Source organism: Lactuca virosa, chromosome 1, assembly GCF_052849685.1.
Source record: "Lactuca virosa cultivar CGN04683 chromosome 1, Lactuca_virosa_CGN04683_v6, whole genome shotgun sequence".
Classification (NCBI taxonomy): domain Eukaryota; kingdom Viridiplantae; phylum Streptophyta; class Magnoliopsida; order Asterales; family Asteraceae; genus Lactuca; species Lactuca virosa.
In genome coordinates, this window is record NC_136426.1 from 153,601,778 (window position 1) to 153,615,391 (window position 13,614).

Below are 13,614 nucleotides of genomic sequence, written 5' to 3' on the forward strand. Positions count from 1 at the left end.
GGACGATCTGAGGTTCACTGAGGATTTGTCGCTTGTAAGTAGTTGGAAGTATAGTACTGGATGGACTATATTGACATTATTATGAATAGATAAGATTCTATTAAGAATGAGTTGTCATATGGCAAATATGGAAATGTTTCCATTAATGGGAGTTGGATATTAAGAAATATGTCTAGATTAGAAACTTTTATGCGAGAAGGATGTTCAAAGGAATGTACTTTGAATGTGAGACTTCACGTCTATGGAATTGTCTTGTAACAATTTCCGATAGAATACCTTGTAATTTCATTAGCCGGGTCTTGGTGACTTTTGTGCTATGACATTACGAAAGAATCATTGCATAAAATGTTAGAATCTGACATATTCTAAAAGTGGCAAGAATTTGGTATTCTAATACTAATAATAAGGATTGGGGATTTGTGAAATAAGCTTCATTGGAAAAGTTTTTCAATTGATCTATTTCACAAAGTATGGACCATAGGAAACCAAAGTGTGCATGCTTGGAGCATGGGACAATTGTGGTTATAATTTGAGTAATAAGTTGATTTTCTGAAACAGTAAGCAATGAATAATGAGTAATCAATATGGTGTTTAAATAAAAGTGTTTTTATTTACGCTCAAAAGTTTTGGGGCCATATAGGATTAATATTATTATTGTGTTTCACTTTGCATGTTTTGGCTTCCAGAATAACTGGGTTATTCGAACCTCCACAGTCGGTCATACGTTGGAAGTAGGTATGAAGGAAGACTTTCATGAATTTGTCTGTAGATTGTCTAAAGTGTTTAGACATAACACAAGTTTGCTGCAGAGCTCATGAGTGCTTTGATAAGATTAAAGTATTGGATTAAACCCACGCTCACTTGAATCACTTCATGGATTTATCACGGGTGATTAGTGAGACGATAACATTGTATATTCTTGAAACCGAGACGTGTGAGTTGTTATTTGCTGGTCGGTTGCACATTGATGATAAGTAAACGCACCAGTAACTTGGTGTTATAAAACTTATTGTTTTGTGTGATTTGATTAGTAGGTGCAATCAAGCATTTGAGTCAAAGTTTATCCATTCCTTTTACCTAAAGTGGGATAAAAGCGATATCTGTGGGCCCCTCAATGATTTTGTGATGACACCCTAAGCGCTTGGCCAAGCCGGGACTAAGTTGATGTGTTCAATTGTAGTCTATTGTCAGTCGTCATAAATCGGAAGTCGGGAAACAATATAGAGAGAATGATCAAATTCATGTCTTGTGTCTATACGATATCTTGAGAATGGAGGATATATGATCCCTTATCTAAAGGACACGCGTATCTAATAAGATCAGAGTTGACAGCGGCTTTTGAAAGCTACGATTGCTGATCAGGTTCTGAAGTTATGCAAAATAGTTATTAGACTTATCCAAGTGGGAGACTGTTGGATTAGTGTCTAAGTCTATAACTATTTTGGTATGTACTTGACCCGATTGTGAGCATGGTCCTTTTAGGTTGCCTTCACCATAGTAATATGTAGGATGAATTAAGGAGAGAAAGGTTTAATTATGATTTATTAATATATTATAAGAATAATATATTAAAGGAGAAATCATATTGTTTAATTAATATCAGTCAAGAATTAATTAAGAATTAATTTAGTGGCTAAAAGAGATTAATTAAACTTAGGGGACTGGAATTGTAATTATAGGATAATTGCAATTGGGCTATGGATCACCTTGGAATAAAAGGTTGGACGAATTCTATGGGGAAGCCCATTAGAAATCGTCCAAGGCATGTTCCAGAAGGGGTCCATGGGCTGCTTAGGGCTTAAGCAGTCAGATTAGAGTTTCCTAGCTGTAAACCCTAATAGCCAACATATATAAGGAACCCTTATGGCCCCAAAAACGTGGTGATACTTTCTTTAGGGTTTCCAGCTGTTTTTGGTGCCTCCTCTCTCCTCCCTCTTCATCCAAGTTGCTTAGTGGTGTTTGTGTCTCGATTAGAGGTGCAACACTTGAGGCACTAAGCTTTCTGAAGCCAATCAAAGCAAGGATTGATTGTTATTGCTATATAACAATCAAAGGTAATTACTAAACCCTTATTTCAGTTCTTAATTGATAGATCTAGGGTTTATAGCTTTGGATATTCAATTGCATGTTCATTAGACAAACTAGATCCAAAAGCTATTAGCGTTTGCATGTACACCATAGGAATGATGTATTGCTCGAAACCTATCACCACCAATCAAGGAAGTGGTGGGTGAGAGTGGACACCCATTCAATTGCCATTTTATAGGCAATTTCCTTATACCCCCCTTATAGACCGGATTCGTGAATGAGGCCTACTAATGGTAAGACTAGCTTAATCTTATACATACATATATAATAGTATAAGGACTAAATTTTAAACTTGTAAAATTCTAGGGTTAGAATTTAAATATTTCAAAATTAAACCTTTAATAAAAAAAAATTAAATTCTAGAACTTGAGGGAAAGTTTTGAACTTTTCAAAACACACAAGATCAAATTGCAAATAATTCAAATTAAACAATTAATTTATGATTATCTAAACTTGACCTAATCCAATTTCATAACAAGATAATTCATCAAATAATTCAAATAATCAAACATTATCTTATAGGACAATAATTATTTAATCTATTGATAATTATCTTTTATTTTGACAAGGATAATCACATAATATCAATAAAATTCAGATTTTATTAATCAAAAACGTGTTTGGTAATTCTCCTACAGCAAAATAAGTAAAAATCCCGATTTTCCCTCTGTCTGACAGCCTGACTCGCCGAGTTGCCCTCTGGACTCGCCGAGTTGAGCTGATTCGCCGAGTTCATCAGGTGACTCGACGAGTTGGTCAGGCAGAAGGAAAAAAATCAATTTTTCAAGCAATGAATAAACACATAAGCATTAGATACAATTGAAACCAAGCATGGCTCTGATACCACTGATGGGTTTTACACAAAAGAACATTCCTATGTGCACATACAAAACCCTAAAGCTTGGTTCTAGGTTTCTCTATTGTACATGCAATTCATCCAAGACTTGTAAACCCTAATCTAGCATACTACAAAACTTGAGATCTACATAAATAACCAAGTAAGAATGTTACCACTTGATTGTAGCAAGGATCTTGAATCTTCAAAGCTTGTGAAAACCTAGCACCTCAAATCTGATGCGTCTAATGGCTTACAAACACCAAGGCAAGCATGATCTTGAAGAGAGGGGATAAGAGGCACAATTTCGGCTATGGAACTCTCTACGGTTTCTGGTAGCCGAATTCTGATGCCCTAGGGGTCCTTATATACTTGTGCTGCTATGGTTTCAGTCAAAACCCTAATTAGATAGCTTATGCCTTAAGCAGTTCAAAGAACCTTCCAGAATAAAGGCCTTGGACGAAAATTAGATGGGCTTCCACTCTAATTTCGTCCCCCCTTAATCCTTAGGGTTTCACAGCCGAAAAACTGAATTATCCAATAATTGCAATCCAGTCCCTTAAGTTCAATTAATATCTTTTGATCACCAAATTAATTCAAAATTTATTCTAGACCAACATATTAATTAACTAATATGATTTTTCCTTTAATATATTATTCTTATAATATATTAATAAACCATATTATCCTCTCTCTCCACTAATCATCCAGTCAAGTTGCTTTGGTGAAGGCAACCCAAAAGGACCATGCTACTATCGGGTCAAGTACATACCAAATATAGTTATCGGCTTAAACACCTAATCCAACACTTTGATCATTAATCTCACTATCAATAGGGATAGCAGTTGAGGTGATGCATAACTTCTTACGCCTACCCATCCTGCTATAACACTACAACATATAAGTACATGTTATATCCAGATATAAAAGTTGCAGCAAATTCAAGGAAAGAGAGAATGAGGCCACCAAAACCACTAAAGAAATTGTGCTATATAGCTCCTTACAGATATATAGAAGTTGCAAATGGAGTGTGATTCAAGAAATCAGACATGATATATACATAGATCCTTATAGATTTCAGTTCTCCATGTGAGTATGTTCTATTTTTCTACATATTTTTCTGATTAATCCATGTTATAATCTTTATATGCTTAAGGTAGTTTTATAATCTTAAGGTAGAACGTAAATCTTATGTTAAACAAGATTATTACTTTCATCTATTTCAATTCTTCACATTACACATAAATCTAATATATATTACAACGGAATAACGATTGATTTAGAAAATAAGCTTTTCAAAATGCATTAACCGATATCGAACTTGTCACAATATTAATCCATGACATAAGACTAAATTGTGTCTAATAGAACACATTAAGAGTAGGAATAGAAAGTTAGCAGCAGAAATTGAAAACTCAGCTTAGTGTACAAGAGGATTGCAACTAAAATAGACATGAAATACCTGTTAGGGGAAGAGATGTCAACGTTGTTCAAAAATACCGCATTGACGATGGCGCAGGGAGATGACGACCTGGAGTGCGGCGACGATGAACTGGAAGACGGTAGCGACGAACTAGATGATGGTGTGGTGATGGTGTAGTGACGAAGACGGGAGGGTGGTGACCGTACGCTCAAATACTCGTTATCAGCGGGAGTGGGTTTACGTCTGAACTATTTAGATCATATCAGAATTACATAAAATAATTTCCCTTCAATAAAAAATACAATTAAAATATTTTTTTTATCTAAATCTTATTCCATTAAACCTTACAGTGGCACATTTCTTTGAATAACTTATAAACCGAACTCTATTAAAGGTTAATTAGTTTTTTTATAAATAACTTAGAAAACGAAGTAGCCGATCGTTTATGTATGTCTAAGAATGTTTTTCAATTTATTAACTTTAAAGGTCACCACATTTATCTTTTTGCAACAACAACAACAACAACAATAATAATAATAATAATAATAATAATAATAATAAAGTAATATTTTTAATAACACAAAACTTTTAATGACATATTAAAACATCAGGTCATTAATAATTATGAATATTAATGACATAAATGGTTAAGTGCCATTAAATCCATTAAATTTTATAGTTACACATAAAATATGTCACTATAAACATGCTATAGTGGCACATCACGCATATGCCATTAAAAATGTGTGCCACTAAATGACATTTCGTTTGTAGTGCCTCCGCCAACATCCCCACGACCATAATCGCCACCACCACCACCACTACTATCACCTCTGACACCAGCTGACCCGACCACTGTCACCTCCGTCACATATACCACCGCTACCTCTGTCACCACCACCTCTTTTGCCACCAATTGACATAATCATATATGATTACTCAATCTGTGAACAGACATATATGTATAATCATCTATGATTAGGCATATACATATAAACATGTATAATCATATATAATTATACCTCTCTGTCATATAATTTATGTGGTTTTTTGCACACCCCTAACTAGACATAAAGGTTATTTTTTTAGAAATTCTACAAATATTGTAAAACAGTTGTTATTAGTGTTGGTCATTTATTTATGGAACGGAAAATCTTATCTAGTTCTAAACAACTCTTGAACTCACTTATGTCAAAAACGGGACTTGAACTTTCGCCCTTAAAGAGGCAGGAAAACATCTGATACCGATACCGCTGAGCTAGAAACTCTTTGGTTGTTGGAAATTTATATATCGAGCACATAGCTGGTCGTGGAACCATATTTTAGGCAACTAACATATGTAAGGAAGAAGAATCGTCATCTAAAAGAAAGCTTATTTATTCAATATTTAATTTGTTTGGTTATGGAAACAACCTTTAAATCCTTATTTTATAAACAAGTAATGCTTAAACATAACTTAGCAACTACAATTAGAAAGAAAAATGGAAAAATAATATTGAAAGTATGTTTTTATTCCTTACTTTGTCAACCGAACACTTTGTTACACAAACTACTCCTGGTTCACATGTGCAAATGAATGCAACAACTAAAAGAAAAGCACCAGTAACTCTCTAACTTTAACTAATGCATTATCGCATAAAATGCTAAGAGAAGAGTTTCTTTCAACATAATTTGGGTTAGTCCAATAATATTTTTCTCAAGTATTACGATTAACCAACATCCCTATGTAATAAGAGCCATAGTTAAAAAGAATAATAGTCATCATGTAAAGTGGGATGAAAACCCTCATAATATCTTCATAAACAACTTAATTCATTAAGTTGTAGACTTAACAAGAATTCATCAAATTTGGGTTCATCATTAACCCTTTCAATCCATCATGTAATTCACATACAAGCATAGTAATGGACTTCTTAAAACTACTATAACACCCACATCATGATTTCATCTCCAATTTATGGATTGAACCTAAGGTTTCAGCAAAATCTAAAATTTCCCCAAAATACAACACAATAAGGATGATGAATTGAAGATAGGTTTACCTTAATGTGATGAATTGATGGATTAAACCTTGTTAAACCTTTTCTCCAAGCCTTCGTCAGAACTCTAGAGGTGAAATCTCAATTCAAGTATGTGTTTTGGGGAGAGTATTGACTGAAATAACCGACGAAGGGCTATTCGTATGTTTTAATATGTCGGCATTTATGCGTCATGTAGCATTTATCAATATACCATGTAGCATAATAATCATCACTTTTATTATAGAAATGTACTTCTAACACGTCGTGTTACCTCTATCCTATGTGTCGTGTATTATCAAAGTATGTTACATTCTCATAAAATAACTTAAAGGATTTAGGTAAAACAAATAAACTTAAAACCCTTAAGTTCACATGCAACCTAAAGGATCTATGTTTTCACTATTGAGCCTATAACTACGAACATCAAACAAGAAACCCTAGAAACCCTACTTTTTCACTATTGAACCTATAACTATTAACATCAAACTATAGCACAGCTTCATCCCATATACCAAGATATATAACTCAGTCTAGTGGGACGACATTGGTGCCTTCGACCCACGAGTACAGTGAGTAAGGCTCACCTCAAAGTCTAGAAGATATCTGAACTGATCACTACTCCAAATATCGGCTCTATTGGTCACCTATACAAAAAATAGAGACCAAGTCTCAATCTACTACTCAAAATACTTTAAAAGACGTAGAGTCGAGCTTGGTCAAAGTCAATAGTCAACGATCAAAGTCAACACTGCATAGTCACCTAGTCAGTCATCACGTTGTGACCTTAATAAAACAAAACAGTCGTGATACTTTCATTCTGACGTCGAGACACCCTACATATCATGTCATGATAAGCGCTCCGGACAGATTGATGTATAAAGCTCATAATCCTTTCAGCCATGCAACCAAAACTTCGAGAACGTCTTATCTACTTCAGAATATCATAAAAATCATGGCTTTGTAGACATATTTGTCCAATGAATGTATCAACACAAGCTAAGTCTAAAATGGTGCAAAATAGGGCCAAGATCTCATGCAAAAACCCAAGGCTTTATAAAACTTTATATCCATAACCTCTAACCACAAATGGACCATCGGGATCCATAAAGTTGGCAACTTTATACAACCCTAACACTCCTACTAACCAGAACATGAAGAAAACCATTGGGAAACCTATATCTAAGCACTTGTAATCATAAATTAAGGAACTCTGAATACTCACAAGGGTCCATAGTGTAATAAAAGATAATGGTGAGGCATGCAAGTTGAGATGATGTACCCAATGCTCTTCCACTTCTTCTTCATTGCTAGAAATCACTACAAATGGAGCTCAAAATCAATTATGGAGAATTAAGGTTTCAAAGGGGAGTGTTAGGAGGTGACAGAGGCTGAAGGTGGGTTAATAGCCCTCACTTCCTTTAAATACGAGAAAAATCCTTGAAATTATGGTTTAGATCGCAACAAGTCTCTCATCGTGACCTATAAGTGGTCTCGTCGTGACCATTTAAAGATATGTGTGTTTTCTTCCATCGTGGTCACGTCGTGACACATAAGTGCTCACGTTGTGACCAGGGTTTAAACTAAAATTTCGATCAAAGGTTCAGAAAAAATGTTTACTAGGATTAGGTGTTATATCTTGGGACCAATTTTATAATATCCTCAAATAAAAGGATTGTTACATAATTTTATAGGACCAATTATATAATATTCTCAAAATATTGGCAACTAATTGAGAATTTTATGGAATTATAAAAAAAATGCATGAGTTTCAAAACATTATTGGTAATCATATGTCTTGTTCAATAATGAAAACAAAGAGTTTTGATTTATTTGACCATCAAATTATAAAAAATTATTCGATTTAGCGATTGAAGATCGGATCACGTGAAGTTGAACCCTAAGTTTGAGTTTCGACTCATTTTGCCACTTATAACCTACTGTAGTCGGTTACTTGGTTCCCTTGCCCATGTGAAATCCTAAATTAGTCTCTAAACTTCAGACCATGCTAAATGAGAACTTAAACTTTGAAATTTTTAAATAAAACTATTTTTTTTTAATTTTTCAATTTTTTTATTCAAAACTAAATTTCATTTTAATTTTTTTTTCGTATTTTTTATTTGTAAATTTTATTTGTATCTTTTTTTATTTTTCCTCAATTTTTATAACTTTTTTTGACATTTTAAAAAAAAAGTAAATTGTATAAATATATTAGAGTATATTATAATTTTGGTATTTGAGTTTTTGTTTTATATATATTTTTTAATAATTTTGGTTATTTATGGTTTTTCTAATGTATTTTTTATTTTTATTCAAGAAATGGAAAAAATTTAACTTCAAAAGAATGGAAAAAATAAAATAAGTTGGATGAAAATTACAAATATAAATATCAAGGTTGCAAAAAACGCTCGACGTTAGCTAGTCGGTGGACTGTGGTCAAGGGATTAATCGGCTAGCCAGAGATCGGGGGATTAATCGGGTACCATTAATTGCTAATTTGTTGAATTTTAAAAAATTAAATATGACTAATATCATTATGTATGCAGCGATTAATCGCTAGGCGCCCTCTAATCGGTCGAGTAGCGCCTAGGGATGAATCGGGACCTAGTCGAGATTTTTACAACAGTGATAAATATATAGAAGGCTAAAATTAGTAATAAATAAGTTTACATATAAATGCCTACATAATTTATTATTTTTGATCTAAACTTAATGTCAAAATGACTAAATAAATAAAACTTAAAAGCGACTTTTTTTTTTCATTATATTTTTTCATTCTTTTGAAGTCATAACTTTTTTTTATTTACTTCAATAAAAATAATAAAAAAAATTAGAAAAATAATAAATAATAAAAATTCTAAAAATAAAAGAAAATAAAAAAAACTCCAAAATTGTAATATACTCTAACGTATTCATATATTTTTATATTTTTTGAAAAATATCAAAAAAATTATCAAATCGATCGAAAATTAAAAAATAAAATAAAAATATGAAAAAATAAAATAAATTACTAAAAAAAATAATATCAATTTTTGTTTTTAAAAACAAATACTAATAAATAAAAAATAAAAAAAAATCTAATTTGGTGGTTTAATTTAGGATGTGATATGTAAGTATGTGAACCGAAACTTCAACAGATCGTAAGGTAAGGGGTAAAACGAGACTTCAGGATCCAATATCAAGTTATATGACTGGTGGATAGTAAACCCTAATCACCAATTCTTCGACATCTTACCCCGACGAATAAACGACTTGCTGCTTTCGATTGTAAGATGGGTAAGTTTGTAATCTTCATAAACTCTGTTTTTGGGTAGTCGATTATCAATAACAACGTATCCACTGGAAAATAGAAATAAGGAAACCGATTTTCAGAAGATTTGTTACATGAGTTCGAATATGAAGGATGAAATCTAGTTTTTTGCCAGTAGAATGTATATTTTTGTTATCATGCAAGTTGTTTTAAGTTAGGATTTTGTTATCATGCAAGTTGTTATATATGAGTTACATTTCCTGAAAAAAATGCTTACAACCATTAAATCATGAGTTGTGTAAATAAAACAATTTCTTTATCATGAGTTATGTTACAGATCCTGAGATCCTCCATTTATAATTAAGGAAATTAAGAAAACTAATATCCTGACATGTCAAGTTGATCCATTTTTCTTATTGCCTTGTATTTTCTTTTAAATAATTTTATCCTGTTTTCTTCTGGATCTAATGACAGAGAATCATAACGAGGGGCTTGTAACTTGTGTTGAGGAAGATAGAATCAGTAACTTGCCTAAACACTTGATAGAGTCAATCTTAGAGGGACTTCCTGTTCCAGACGTTGTCAAGACAAGCATTTTATCAAAAAAGTGGAGGTACAGATGGACCAAAATGAGGGCGCTGGTTTTTGACAAGCAGTTCTTCAGAAAATATGCAAAATACGGAGCTTTTGGTGGTAATGGGTTTACAAGGATCATAAACAAAGTTCTGATCCTTCACAAGGGTCCTATCTCGAAATTTCTTCTCCATATACCACCTAAATATGAGTTTGATGATAGTTTCGAAGAAGTTGATCAATGGATGATGCTCTTATCAAGAAACGGAGTAAGGGAACTCATTCTTACTGATTCAAATCAACGTTATGAACTTCCTTCTTATGTGTTTTCTTGTCTAGAATTGACAAAGTTGAAACTGAGAAACTGTTTCTTTAAGCCACCACTTAAGGTTGAAGGATTTCTCAATCTTAATGATCTTGAACTCTGGAATATTGATTTTAGGGCTAATTTGTGTGGAACTCAGATCAACCTACCACAGCTTAAGAAGTTGTCCATGTCTTGGTGCACAAATGTTTACAATTTCAACATCAATGCTACAAAACTGCAGGCTTTGATTGTCATACGTTGTCCTGACGCCATGTTACTTCGCTTATTGCAGAGTCCATACCTTACTCTGATTTGTGTATCTTTTCAGAAACCCATAGAAGATAATGTACAAGTTGAAAAAACGACATTGCCCATTATGTTAAGTAACTTGCGCAAAATTGTAGTTTTATATCTCGACGGTTTTTTCTTTAAGGTATGATACAAAGTGAACTTCTAATGTTTAAACTTTGGTCTTTTCTTTAGGTAAGTTAATATCTCACTTTCGCTTCACAGGCTTTGATTGCAGAAAAGATTCCAAAATGGCTTCCGCATCCGGTCAATAGTTTAAAGAGATTGTTCTTTGTAGATGTTAAACTTGATGATTTGGATCAACTTCATGGTGCTCTTTGTTTGCTTCGAAACTCCCCAAAACTAGAAAGTCTGTCTGTGATGTCCTTCAACATGGTAAAGTAACTTGTGCTAAAAGTATATTTACTAAAGTTGGATGCTAACCATTGTTGTATTTTTATGTTTTTTCAGAATCCCCAAGCTATTTATTATGATGTGGAACCAGCTTCAAATCATTTGGAATCCCCTAACCGTTTGGATTGTAGATTGCATCGATTGCAAACTGTGAAGATAGAATGTTTAGAAGGATCAAAACCGGAACTGCTTTTTATAAAGCTGCTTCTTGCTCATTCCCCTTCTCTCCAGAAGTTTACCATCACAACAAGTAGAGCTCTTAATGCTAAAAAAATAATTGACATCTGTAAGGATGTTATGCGGTTCCCTCGAGCATCACGAAAAGCAGAAGTGATCTACTCTAGTTAAACCAGGAGACATAATTTTTTAAGAATGTTTAACAACATTGTAAAGTAGGTTTAAAAATTAAACGCTCTACCTTATGAGCATATTTGCATTATCATGTAATTTGAAATGTTCCTACTCGTTTTGATTTTTGCTTCCGTTGCTTCCATTTGGTGTGTGATAATTGATTACACATGTAAATAGTTGTACGCAGGAAGAAGAGACGATCTTTAGGATTTTGAATGAAAGCTATGTTTTACAATTTAAAACTACCATTAAAGGTTTTAGGTGTGGCTAAAGGGTGTTTGGTTTTGTTAATGACAAAGAATATGGAATATTGGTGAATAATACTGGGTATCACACCATTCATTTTGCATTAATGATACTTGGTTAATGTTGAAAGTGATAATCAGAGAAAATCACAAAAATACTCATATAGTATAGCCACAAATTCGGAACTAATCTAGTGCCAAACAATGGTTCACCATATTTAAGGTATTTTTTTTTTAGAAATTTGTTAAATTTTCATACTAAAGTGCATATCATATCAAAATATCTCTTGATCATAATGCAACACTTGGAATTTGCTTCATGTCTCGAAATGGGCAAGCAAGACTCCTAAATTCTTTGAACATGTTTTCTTTGTGTACAAATATATGGTTATTTTTTTAAAATGTGAAATTTACAACTTTGCCTTGCCTTTGCATTGCACGGTTGTATGCATTACAATGTTGTAAAAAGTTACAGAATTATATTTAAATTTTATTGTAAACTAGACGAATGCCAATGCGTTATGGAAAATACAATTATATACTTAAATTATATATGAATATATATGTTATTAAAAATTATCACGTCATTATTAAGTTTGAAATAATAATTTTAATATTAAATTGTTAGAGATGTGAGGGTCGTGCTAAGCAGGATCCACATAGGGTTTTTAGTTTATTTATTTTTATTTACTTATTATTATTATTATTATTATTTTTATTATTATTATTCTTATTATTATTATTATTATTATTATTTTTTTTGGGGGGGGGGGGTCTACAAATATTGTAAGACAGTTGTTATTATTGTTGGACATTTAAATATCGAACACATACCATTGTGGGCAACAATATTGCGGGCCACTAACATATGTAAGGAAGAAGAATTTGTCATCCAAAAGAAATTTCATGATTTAAAGACTTTGCTTGGTTATGGAAACAACCTTTAAATCCTTACTTTATAAACAAATAACGCGTTAAACACAACTTAGCAACTACAATTATAAAGAAAAATGGAAAAATAATATTGAATGTATGTTCTTATTCTTTATATGTAGGATGAAATAACAAATGATTCATCAAGATTTGTGTTGCAATTTTCACACACAATTCTTTTGGAAGAATCATTGCATCTATAATAGATATAAGCAAATTATGTTTAGATAAATTTACAGTTCACCTTTTCTTCCTAAAAAGAATATTCCTTCCAAATTATATGAATTAATGGGGTGTTTGAGATTGCTTTTCAAAATAAATTATTAGTTTATTGTCTATGTGAAAAGCTAATAAGTAAAAAAAAAGCGTGTGACATATTCAAAAACACTTTTAATAGTGGGTTTTCCAATAGCTTTAAAAATAAGATTTAAAAAGCATGTAAAATTTTGGCTTTTTACAACTTTTTTTTATCTTTTCAACCATAATAGTATAAAAGAGAAAATTTTAATTCATACACTTTTTAACTTATTAATTTTTTCATCACTAAAACTAAACACTTTTTTAAAAACTAATTTTGCCACCACCACAAGTGAATAAATATATTTGTCAAAAAATATTTTGAGTTCAAAAAGAAATCCTAAACAACCCATAATTTCAACAACAAAATTATGTATTCATATAATAAACCTTAAACCTAGATAAAATTAAAATAAAACCCTAAAACAAATTAAAAATATCATATTTGAAAATTAAAATATTGTTTGAAATGTACAAAATATCAGTCTAAAATGCAACTATGTCTAATATATCATTTTAGATGACTTTATATCACATCTCAAAAGTCTTTATGACATTTTGATATAAACTAAAATCCAAAAATAATTAATTC

At 32.0% G+C, this 13,614-nt stretch overlaps 1 protein-coding gene across 1 annotated transcript; it reads left to right on the forward strand.

Moving 5' to 3' along the window:
- Positions 1-10,081: 10,081 nt before the first annotated feature.
- On the forward strand, positions 10,082-11,544 carry LOC145122249 (F-box/FBD/LRR-repeat protein At1g13570-like). The gene is made up of 3 exons (XM_079057882.1): positions 10,082-10,927; positions 11,008-11,178; positions 11,254-11,544. Exons 1-3 carry the CDS (start codon positions 10,082-10,084, stop codon positions 11,542-11,544), a joined length of 1,308 nt encoding a protein of 435 aa, XP_078914008.1.
- The last annotated feature ends 2,070 nt before the right edge of the window (positions 11,545-13,614 follow it).